The sequence below is a fragment of the Falco peregrinus genome, chromosome 11 (genome assembly GCF_023634155.1).
Source record: "Falco peregrinus isolate bFalPer1 chromosome 11, bFalPer1.pri, whole genome shotgun sequence".
In the NCBI taxonomy this organism is placed as follows: domain Eukaryota; kingdom Metazoa; phylum Chordata; class Aves; order Falconiformes; family Falconidae; genus Falco; species Falco peregrinus.
The window spans coordinates 13,385,645-13,397,679 of NC_073731.1; the positions used below are offsets into that span (position 1 = coordinate 13,385,645).

General features: G+C 48.9%; 1 protein-coding gene across 2 annotated transcripts in view; it reads right to left on the reverse strand.

The window, feature by feature from the left end:
* MDGA1 (MAM domain containing glycosylphosphatidylinositol anchor 1) overlaps positions 1 to 12,035 on the reverse strand; it is a 154,976-nt gene that overhangs the window by 47,649 nt on the left and 95,292 nt on the right. For both annotated transcript variants that reach the window (XM_055816601.1, XM_005238664.3), the window contains exon 10: positions 10,307 to 10,458. In XM_055816601.1, the coding sequence (XP_055672576.1) occupies positions 10,307 to 10,458 (152 nt within the window). The remainder of the gene's footprint in view (positions 1 to 10,306; positions 10,459 to 12,035) is intronic.

Below are 12,035 nucleotides of genomic sequence, written 5' to 3' on the forward strand. Positions count from 1 at the left end.
GTAGCTACCTAGGACAGCCGGAGCTATCTAAGCCAGAAGACAGCCTCCCTCTCTTCCTCTTGCACATGCAATCAGCTGCCCATCCTCATTAGGTGCCAAGAGCAGCAGTTTACAGCTTCCAGAGAAGCCAAATTGGTGCTGTCATGAATTACTGTAAGTGCTTGTTCCACACTCTTCAGTAATGTCTTTCATTAGGGGCTGATCAGAAAGCAATATGTATTTTATTAGCATATGTTCCCTGGTCTAAGAAGAACAGACCTAATCTTCACTCTGTCAGGGAGACAGTGAAGTAAAAGCCTGAACTGAGGCACAGCATGACTGGCAACTTCACAAGCCATGGGCTTACTGGAGCATCGCACAGCTGCACGTTCTGAGGAGGGGGAGCCCAGGAGCTGGAGAAGAAAAGGGGTGAACTAGTACCTGAGTTCAGTGATGGATGGGAAGGGAGGGAGAGCCACGGACTCCCCAGTCTGTGCAAGGAGCCTATGCTGCTGTCATTGTGGTGGGCACTTAGCAGACAGGTTACGTGTATGCCCAGCTATGCTTGTTATCTCCCTCCTACTGTCTTACAGCTGTATCTTCGATCCTGAAGGCACATGTGGTCCTTCGGTTGAGAAAAGAAGTTCTATACTGCTGCTGCTGCAAGATCCTACATGTACTCGAGTACGGACTGCAGAGCCTGAAATCACCTGTCTGCAGCGTGGGCATAAGCTGAATAGGGGACAATATCCCTTGTGTGGCTCCACAGCCCACTGCTGCACGGAACAATGGTTCCAGGCTCTTTTGAACTTCGCATCTGGTAATCAGCACTAGTGGCTCAGTGCCTTACTGGCTCCAGCTGTATACTTCATACCCATCCCTAATCTTAGTGAGCATAGTCTCCTCGTCCACCCATTTCTTGCAGTGGACACGACTGCTTGCAGCCAGACCCATGTACATGCCTACGCACCACGCTGTCAGCACGTGCGGCTCCAGGAAGCAAAAGCAATCTGGCTCTGCGTAGCCCAGGGCTGCCCAGCTGCAGTCAGGCTGAGCTCTGAGCCATTTTGTCTATAATATGGTTGTAGCTTACCAAGGAGACACGCTCCACCAACAGGAGTTGCCATCTCCCAGGCTTCTCTTTTTGGGTTGTCTACAGACCATGGCAGAGCTCTCTGCTAAGGCACCTTAACCCTTCAAAAAACAATCAACAAAGGATGGGGCTATTGCTTACTGGAGCAGAAATGGCCTTTGTGTGGGACTCTGGACTTCCCAGTCTGGTACGTGTAATGAAGGTATATAGGCAAGTATCATTCCAGAGCCTACAGACCACCTCTAACTCAACTGCATTTGCAGTCCTGCCTCTAGTAAAGAACTGGCAGGCAGCACAGCGTGTGCAGGGAGAGCCATATAGCCCTTCACATCGCTCCATGCTGCCTGCACTGACAGCATGACTGCGGACATTTCATTTCTTTATGAAATACAGCCAAGACATCTACCTAGTGCCTACTCCTGCCTCTTTGTCACTAGCTACAGGAAAGACTACATCTCTTTTCCAAACCCTTCTCCCTTCACACACTTTCTCCCCTTATCTCCAACATGTGAGAGCCAGGAAAAGACACCCAAAACCAAGAACAAAACCAAAAAAGGAAGCGGAAACAAAAGAAAGAAGAGTTGGAAAATAGGAGGGTGAACAGGGAAAGGGAAGAAGGCACACAAAGAAAAGACTGAAGTAGTAGTAGGAACATGGGCTGACTGCTGAAAACAATGGATGAGCAGAGCAAACGGGAGGAAGCTGCACCACAGCCTATCAACAGAGACTTTCAGAAAGACTCAGTAACTAGTATGTACCCCTTGAAGCCACCGAAGGAGTGTGGATAAGAGACGCACACAAAGGACTCGCTTTTGTCTTTGATACCTGGCAAGCGTTTTTCATCCTGTGCTCAGCTTTGTAAAACACAAGCCAAAAGCCTGCTGGATACGAACAAGCATAATGGTGTGAAAACAACATCTCAAGCCTGCAAGGCTGATACAAGGGGTATATTGGTTGGGGGAATGTGATTATCTCTTCTCTCACATTGTCCGTACCCTGAATGAGCACTGAACAGTGGTGTTAGGAGCTAGAGACAGATGAGATTTTGCTACCAGATGTGTTTTAAGACCACATGAGCCTTTCCAGTGAGATTATTTGTGCTGTTTTTCTCAGGCACTGTAACTATTCCAAACAAAGCTAAGAGTGGTAGAACTGTTTGTAATTATACAAATTGTACTAGGCAAGCCAAACAATATCCTGCTTTCTCTCTTGCACAGTCAAGTACTTGAATTGCATTAGGAGTAGCACTTATGAAAAGTGAGTGTTGAGACAAAATCTCTGCTGCAAGACACCTTATGAATGGTAAGCCACCTCGTAAAACTCTCAGTTACCTTATGTATTGGGTCTGGCTGAGATGGAGTTAATTCTCCCCATAGCAGCCCTCACAGCGCTGTGCTTCGTATTGGTAGCTAGAAAGGTGGTGATCACACCCCGATGTTTTGGCTGCTGCTGAGCAGTGCTCTCATGGCATCAAGGCTGCCTCTCCAACCTTCCCCCCTCCCCACTAGGCTGGGGGTGGGCAAGATCTTGGGAGGGGACATAGCCAGGACAGCTGCCCCAAACTGACCACAGGGATATTCCGTACCATATGACGTCTGCTCAGCAATAAAAGCTAAGAAAAAGGAGAAAGGGAGGGTCGGCATTTGTTATTACATTTGTCTTTCAGAGCAATTGCTATGCATACTAAAGCCCTATTTCCTGGGAAGAGGCTGGACATCACCTGCAGATGGGAAGTAGAGAATAAATCTTTCATTTTCCTTTGCTTCCATGCATGACTTTTGCTTTAATAAACTGCCTTTATCTTGACCCATTAGGGGTTTTTTTCTATCTTATTTTCTCCCCCCAAGTCCTGCTGAGGAGAGTGAACAAGGGGCTTAGATGGGCACTTGGCATCCAGCCAAGGTCAACCCACCACACCTTCCTTACTTTGCATAATCAGAGAAGAGAAATGGTACCCTGAGACTGAGGCATAACTAACGTGCCACTGCTCATATTACCAGTTTTCCCAACTAACTGATTACAAATGATCTGTGGACCAGGGATAACAGCTCAGGAAAACCACGAATCATACTGAAGAGCAATTTATGAATGCAAAAAGACAGAATTAGTCAGACTAGTTTGTTAGGCATCGTTTGCTAAGCTCTTGTGGGCCAGGGGAAGACTCAATAGCAGCACGGGAAGATGTTAGGCAGACCTAAGGGGGAAACCTCATCCCACGGCTCCCAGCCTTTTCCACTGAACTCACCTAACCCATCTGTGCTGGTCAGGCCTGTGTTAAACTTCCCTGGCCAGCCTTATAGAAATGTCTGTGATCCTCTGACTGACGGGGCTAACAGCCACCATGGCTAGGCAGACACCTCTGCCTGCAGCGAGCAATTGCCAGGAGGAAAATCTCTTCCTTTGCGCTGGGTGGAGGCTCTGCTGTCACTGACTTAACCAGTAAAGAACACATACATGAAATATGGAAAAAAACTCCTGGTTTCCCACCCCTACCAAACATCCAGCTGTCTTGGAGTCTTCCCTTACAGCACAGAGAGAGGGGAGTTTGCTCTCGCAGCTGGTCTTATTGACGTGTCATCCCCTGTGACAGATTGCTAGGGACGAAAAGAGAGACGGCTCAATGTACGGTCAGCTGCAGTGACTGACATCGTGTCCCATTTTCCAGCAGCAGAGAGCACAGCTGAGGCAGGATCCTGCCCTCTCCACACCCAAATGCCTGTGGCAAATTTGATGCTTTACCCCTGGGTCCTGCTTCAAGTACAGCTTGTCCATCAAATGCTATTGATCAGCCAGCTCTCCTTCCACCAGTGCATGGCTGCCACTCAATCCCACCACACATTCAAACCTCTCCACCTCTTGCAGCCTAAAAAGGCAGCTTCACCTCTCTCTTCTCTTGCTTTCCTTGGCTTTGCGTCATGATGGCTCTTCAAACCAAGCAAACCTGTCCACCAAACAAACTTGTCATCGACACACTGGCTTCTTTCTGTATCCTTTTTCACCTCCCTCAGGGCTGAGTTCTGCACAGCATCACATACACCACTAGCACTACTGAAGGCAATTGACTTGAGAGCACAAATGTAATCTGCCTATTCTCACTGCCTGAACAAAAGCTGAAATAAAATAAAAAAAAAAGAGCATCAGTGGGGGAGATGGGAGAGTTAGAGATGAATAAAACCACCTTTTCTTGCTACAGAGGATGTCTCAGCAGGTAGATGGAATTGTGTTGATTTGACCTTGTCCCATATGACAGCAGCCTGTGATCAGACATCAAACTGGCAGCCAAGGCAGGCAAAAAAAGAAAACAGGACTAAAGAAGCTTTCTGGCAGATGTGACTTATAAGCCGTCCTACAACAGAAGGTCTGCTTTGAGATTCAGTCCTGAGCAAACACTGTGAGGCCAAGTCACTGCAGTCCTCAATCCCACACCAGTGAGACAGGACCAACACAACTCGTACCAAGTGAAATAATGAACAGTAAAGGGATGTGCCGTTTGTCACCCCCACAATTTTTTGATCCATGCAGCATCCTGCATGCAGCCAGGGCCACCATCTGCTGCTTCATGGGGAGTCACACTCCCTCACTGCAGCTAGTTGGGACTGTGATGCTCTAGGAGGGAGGAGGAAAGGAAAAGGGACTCACACATCCCTGTTCCATATGCCCTGACAGTGCCCCACACTAGGACATCAGACTGGGCTGTCCAGTTAAGCCGCGTCTCAGCAGGATTTCTCAGTGGATGCAGCACCACAGATCCTTTCTCTTTTTCCAGGTAACCCCAGGGCAGTGCACAGGTCACATTTTATCCAGAGCAGGATGGGTCCCTCCCTACTTCACAATCCCTGACTCCATCCTTTAAGCTTTTTGTATTCTAGTATGAAAGGGATTTAGAACAGCCCTGACTGCTTTTTAGCTAAGCTGTCCTAAAACCTCACTGTAGCAACCCCTCAGCTCCTGCAGCATCCCTCAGCTGAAACCCCCACCACAGCACCAGTCGGGGGACACACAGGATGGGGCCACTAGGGGTACGGTACCCCAGAGAGCATCAGGATGAGGGTTATGGACCCAGGCTTGTCAGCAGCCCTGCCTGAGGCGGCCACCTGGGTGACGGGTGATGGCAGCCTTGCCCAGACAGCATGTAATCCCCCGCAGCCAGCAAAATGTTAGCCTCTGTTTGCAAAGGGAGTTGAGCCACCGCTGCCTGCCTTGCGCAGAGCTGCCCGGTTTCCTAGCCCTCGGCATGCCCCCGGCCCCTAAGTGCAGCCTCCAGGCAACTCCCCGAGGTGCCGCCGGCAGCTCAGTTTCCCCGAGAACCTTCTCCTGAAGCCACAGTTGCCTCTGCAGGAGAAAAGGGATTTTGTTCACCTCCCAGAACACAGGGCTGGGCTGCTGAAAGGGCCACCACCCACTCGAGTACATCAACTTTCTGTGTTCACAGCCTTTTCCAAACCAGGACCTGACAAACAAATGGGTTTATAATGTCTAGAGGCAGAGAAAGCAATACTGCATGTATCTGTCTTGGTTTTATACTCTTCCCCGACACTGGGTACTGCTGACAATGGGAGAAGACAAGCTTCTGGCCTGGATGTGCTCACTCCTGCTAAGTACAGGGCTGGGTGGATTAGCTTGCTCTGGAACTTTGTTCTACCCTGGCTGCTCAAACCAGCTGTTTATTTTATCACAGGGTTACTTACAAGTACTGGAAGATGCATTCAGCTTCACTAGACCGGCTCCTCATGGGCCCAGGGCCACGCACATGGGTTCACCAAGCCACGGTGGTGCACAAATCGGGGAGACGCAGTGGTGGGAGTTAACCGCGTTCTCAACTAAATATTTACATAAAAGACCACGGGCTGGTGCACTGCTTGCTCGTCCTCCATTTTGAGTAATACCACCCCTGCTTGCTGCGTAAAGCGAGAGAGACCCCTGCCCCAGCCTGTGTGCCTCGGGGGGGGCGTCAGTGCCGTGCAGTACCGAAGCCAAAGACAGACGGCAGCTGACAGACGCTGCTGCAGTGGGCTCAGAGGAGAGCAAAAGAACAACTCAGAGGCAGACAAGGAGCAATACAGATCCACAGCCCATAAGCCTCGGCATAAAACCTCTCCCACTGCGCTGCGATGGCCATCAGCAGAGTTAACCTTCCACTCTAATCACGATCATTAAATTCCTGCTAACGCCCCTGTCCTGTGTCTGTCCAAACAGCTCTGTTATCTGTCACCTCCCCACACGGTGAGCCCGGCTCCCCACTGCCGCAGCTCTCATTAATGCTGCTCTGGCTGGCTGATGAGGCAAGTGGCAGCCGGCTCCGGAGCCCAGATGAGTTTAGTAGACAGCAGGGGATGTTTATCCAACATGGAGGGGATGAAAGTACAAACAAAGAGAGACCGTACAATTACTCAGGCATCGCAGAGGGCCACTCTCATTAAAGACGGTGTCCCTGACAAGAATTAATCTGAAGTGACAACCCAGTGAGCTAGTTTAGCAAATGGGGCTGGGGCTTGGCCCAGTGCAATTTTCGGGGGTCTGTCTGGCAGGTAGAGCCGAGCCTGCTCGGAGGAGGGGAAAGGCAGGAATGTGTTAAGTTGGCCCCATTCTGGCCCAAGCCTGTGTATCAGAAGGTACAGAGGACACAGCAGCCCCAGGTCTCCTTGAGGGGCACAATGAAGATTAAACTTCCCTGCTGCACCAATACTTTCTCCTTCCTCTTGCAGCCTCAGGTCACAGATGGGTTCCAGCTCATTAAGTGCACAGTAATTCTGCCACTATCCCCTGTAACTGTAACCACCAGCCCAACTCAGATCTTTCCTCCAGGATGCAACCTGCTTGCAATATTAGATGGCTTTTCATTTCTCTTTAATGTTAGAGCAGAGCCCTGGGAGGGGATAAAATACACAGAAAGAAACAAGCAACTTAAAAGGCTTTTTATTTTTTAAGCAAAGATCTGGTTTGGGGAGGCTGCTTTGAATCCCCAAGCAATGAAAAACATTTTCAGTTGGAGTGCAGTGCCTCAGTGCTTTTCTATGCTACATGAATACATAGAAGAAAAAAAGCTGACCAAACCAATAGCCCCAAAGCCTCACTGCATCTGCCCACAACCAAACCACCCAAGGCTGTGAACTCATTAGGTTCGCTGGCTAAGGTTAAATAAGGTTGTCGGCATCTGGATCAGTTGCCTTGGAGCAAGAAAGGAAAAGCCTCCCAAGCTGTCAGGACCAACATCTGTGAGGCCCCTGCCATTCCTCAGCGGGAGGGAATGCTTTCCCCTCTGAATTGTCGCTCAACACAAAGCCTCTGCCTGAGCCTACCTGACCGATGCGCTCCGGGAAATAACAGCCTCTTTGCCCAGACATACAACAGAGGCTTTATGAGAAGCTTGCTCCACATTGCCATCGTATGCGCCTTGCCTGGGTCAGTGGCTCCAAGCTGTTAGGCTGTTTATTTGGTTTTAATTGAAAGTTAATTCTTATTCTACTGGAACTGGTACGTCTGCTGCGCTGCTCAGCCTGCTCTGCAGTGCCGGGAACAATCAGCTCTTGTGGAAATGCACCTGCTTGTCTTGCTGGGAGCCCCCATGCATCACTTAGGAAACCAAATTCCCCCAGTCTGCTTGCAATCCCCCCAGGAATGGCCAACCAGCCCTTGGAAGCTGTTGAACAGGAAGAGCTGGAGGAGCCACAGCACCAGCCAATTAATAAGCAGCACTTTTACTCTCACCCAGCCCCATTTTCAGCAGCTGCAGCAAGAAAATTTAATTCAAGGGTTCCCAGGTGCCTTGCAAAGCATCCTGCTACTTGGGGATCTTCACATTACATATGCCAAGAGCTCTTCAAGCAAACTGGGGAGAACGAAATGAAAACCAAGACACTATGTTACAACCAGTGGGCATCCCAGCTGGTTGTCCTTTGGATTCCAGCTCAGCAAGAGTTAATCACTGCCCCGAGACAGCCCCTCACCACCCCAGGACTGCAGGCTGCTGCTGCCACATTCGTTCATCCTTAAGATGCTGATGAGCACCTGTCACGACCACTGAGGCTGGGGAGCTCCTAGGGCTGGAGGAGAAGGTGGGCTGGCTGACTGGATAAGCTTTCATCAGCTTGATGCAGGCAATAAATCAGCTGTGACTGGCCGTGTGTAAGGCCCATTTTATCTGAAGAGAATATTTCACTTCAATCCTAGATCTCTAGGAGGATTTTTGTACCACCACAGCTAGTACCTGGAAGCCAGTCTATCCAGTGAGGAGGGAGCACAGGCAAACAGCAGCTCCTCATTCAGGCCGACAAATCCCCTTTCTTAAGAGCTCTCCAGTCAGCAGTGCTTTTAAGCTTTCCAGCTTTTCACAGTTATATTCAGTAATTCAACTACGTTCTGCAGTCCAGTGATGGAAGAGCAGAATACAAAGCTTAGCCCAGGTGCCCCAGCACGAAGAAGGTGTGACAATGCAGCAAAGCCTGCAGGACGTGGAAGAGGGTGATGGCACAAGGGAAACAGTGAAAGGTTGGGAGGCATCACCAGACTGCTTGGATGCCAGGTCAGACATCATGGGGAAAACACCAGGAAGGCAGGACAGGAGCACAGAGGCAGCTCTGCGAAGCAGCAGGTTGGAGACAAGAGGTAATGCAATCCGCTGGGACAAGGAAACGCAAAGGGGTCAGTGAGCCCTCGGTACAGCACGGGGAGGCAGAGACCTCACAATGAAATGCAAGTGCCTGTCGGAGGAGGGCCAGGGGGAGGCAATGCCACGAAAGCCTTTTCCATCTCCTGCTTGTGCTTGGCAGAAGTGGGAACAAATCTCCCCTGCTTCCTCTTCTCCCTGCTCCCCCTTATTGAGACCCATGCCACCACGATGACACCTGCAGCCATTTCTAAGAGCCTGCCCATACATGAGACTGGGCTACAGCAGTGCCCTGGCGTAACACTCCTCTAAAGCACCCCACTCAATAGACACAGCTATGTGGTGATGATGCAAAAGAAACATTAACAGCAGTAACCGATGGGGTATGAACAAACCCAGCAAGGGTTAAATTTGTGTAAGCACTCAGCTTCCTTCATGCCATAACTTAAAGCAGAAATGCGATTTTCCCTTTTCTTGATCCCTTCCAGTAGGAGTTCAATGAGGAACAGATCCAAGATTACTTCTAGGCACTGTGCAAAAGGAAAAAAGCCTCAGCATTGCTGGAGAAGGATAAAAATCACAAATTAGTTCATTGAGTTGCAGTGCTGATAATAGCAGAACTTGGCTAAGAGGGAAGGGGCACTATGACAAACTGCCTTCATTATTAGAGGCTCCCCTGTGTCCTGTATTATTATTAAGCACTGACAATGTGCTCCACATGGTTTGAGTAACAAACAAAGGCTGTCCCACCCCAGAGAGCTCACAATCAAATGGAGGCATAAAACTGGAACCCACTGTGCAGAACTAGAGGGAAGAGACACTTGGATCTTTTTAATTATTTTGTTTCCTGTCTACAGTAAACAAACTTTCCTTGTGAGAAGCATTTGCTTCCAAGCTACTGCTGAATGGTGAGAACCACCAGTTTTAAGTGTCCCTATTTTTAAAAAATGTTGAATGCAGGCACTTTGCTGAGAGTGGATGAAAGTAGCTGGCAGTCCTGCTAGGTTAATGTGCTCTTTGAAAACATCAAGACTCTTTTCCCTAACCTTCTCCAACCAGGGATCTGAAGAGATCCCTTAGTTGTCCCCCAACCGCACCCACCAGTATGATTTCTCTTCAGATTCAGAAACCTTGAAACCCACTTCTCTTCCCCTGCAGAGTTTATATAGTCCGAATAGCTTCATTAATGTGACTGCATGAAAGCTCTCTGCAACACAAACAGCTGATGACTTTTTCCTGCAGTTCCTGCCTGGAGAGCTCTTCAGCTTATTCCCTTTATTTCACATGAGTGAGGAGGACGGAACTCCACTTGCTTGAGTCTTTGGCCTACAAAATCCACAATACCTATTAATGACTGTGGGGTTTTGTTCACATTAAAGCCCCGTTCAAAACACTGAGCATGAACCGTCCGATGGGAGGCAGCAGGGCTTTGAAAGCCATGGATCATACCCAACACCAGATGTAAAAATGAACGCCGAGCTGTGCATTTGGCCTGTCTTCCATTCAGTGGGGAAGATGCAAGACCATCAGGATCTGGCAATTCCGTCACCTTCAGCTCTTAATCGGCAAGGAGACATTGACGTATCTGCCAAGGGCATACGCTGAGGCTCCAGAAGAGCAGACCTTACCTGCCGGACTTCCAGGCGGTACTTGAGGATGGGATCCACAGCATCGGGCTCCTTCTGTGTCCACTGCAAGACGTAAGAGTAATTCTTGGATTGCTTCTGGCTTAAGGTGGGGTTGGGAGTGTCATAGTAAAACTCTGGGCTGTAAGCTTTTGCTGGAGGGGGGAAAAAAAAAGAGGGAGGAAAGTAAAAGAGTGGGATCAAGGGGAACATAAATTACAAAAGAGACGTGGTGAGAGTGGAACAGCTCCACTTGCCCAGCTCATTCACTTGCCTTTGGCATGCCGGACAGCTTTACTATTGTAGCTGGTGCTGCACTGACATGCCATCATTTTCTGGGAATCACTTCAACTACTGGGAGGGTTAGCAGCCCTGCAGCACCAGTGGGGCATCGCCAGCACCAGAGAAGGTGGAAACAAGTTCAGTTCCCCACTTGGAACCAGCTCTAATCTTTCCTCTCTTGCTTTGTAGTTTAGACTGAGGTAACGGCTTTAAACTGCTGTTTCTCCTGTTTCATCTGCTGCTTTACAGAGTCTCCTGCTAACAAACCCTGAGGAAAGATCATTTGGCCAGTAGGTCATAGGAAAAGTGTTATTTATCTCACAGGGACTGTGGCATTAAAAAGGAGACCTTGCTCCTTCTGCATCTCCCCTGCCTTGGCAACGCAGTGCTCCAGCCCCTTTGTAACACGACCGTCAACTCAACAGCAAAGGGGATGCTGACCTCAGCCTGGGTAAAAACAGCAGGAGCTTTAGCAGGGGTGGAGATGTCTTTTCTAAACCCACGTCTCCCCTCAAAAACAGGGCAGCAGGAGGAAGGGAAACACAGAACAAATGATGTACCAGAGAGAAACAGGATAGTTCAGAGAAGAAGGGATTTCCCATCATTTCCCCAGCTGCTGCTGCCCTGAACCACTACCAAATGGAATTTGAAGGCTACTGCCATGCAGCCCAGAGGCTGATGGACTAATGCACAGGGACAGAAGCAACTCGAGGTCTTACCCACAGCTGCATTTGCCTCATTTGAAATTACCTTCATTTCACCCTGTGCACTTCAATTTTTGGCAGGTCCTGTCCTGGGCCAGGCAGGAGCTGGACATGAACCCAAACTCTCCTGTCTGGGTTGAGGTCCAGCCTGGACCTGCACAGAGCAGAAAGATGCCTGGGCAGCAAGGGATGCTGGAGAGCAGAAAAGGCATAAACACCATCTCCCCAGGCAACCTGTTGCACCTTTCCACTTGAATCACAGGCCCTGCCATTCTGCATGGCTATAATTAGGCTCAGAAGGATTCAAAGTTTATTTTTTATGAACTCAGACAGATAATATTGATGTTTATTTCCAAGTCCTTTTTTTCTTATTGTTTTTATTGACTTGAATTTTTGCACAAGCAAGAAGTTCAGAACCACCTCAAGACACTAATTGCTGCTTATTCAACTTGTATTGACTGTGGAAGTCAAGCTTCATAATGGATTCTGAAATAAAATCAGAACTGATGATAATCATCATCTTGCATGATATTAATTCCTTATTAATTGACTCCAAGTGGAAATGGAAGCTAATAAAAAAAAAGCCTTCTAATGGAAATGCAGCACATCAAGATACTTTTGGAACTTCCTTTCTGGGAACTTTTACCATGGCTGGAAAGTTTTGCCTTTTGCTTACAGCTGACAGGAAAAGCTGAAGGTTATCCACTCCATCTTTCAGGGCTTTTCTGTGCCTGTGGCTAGTGGGA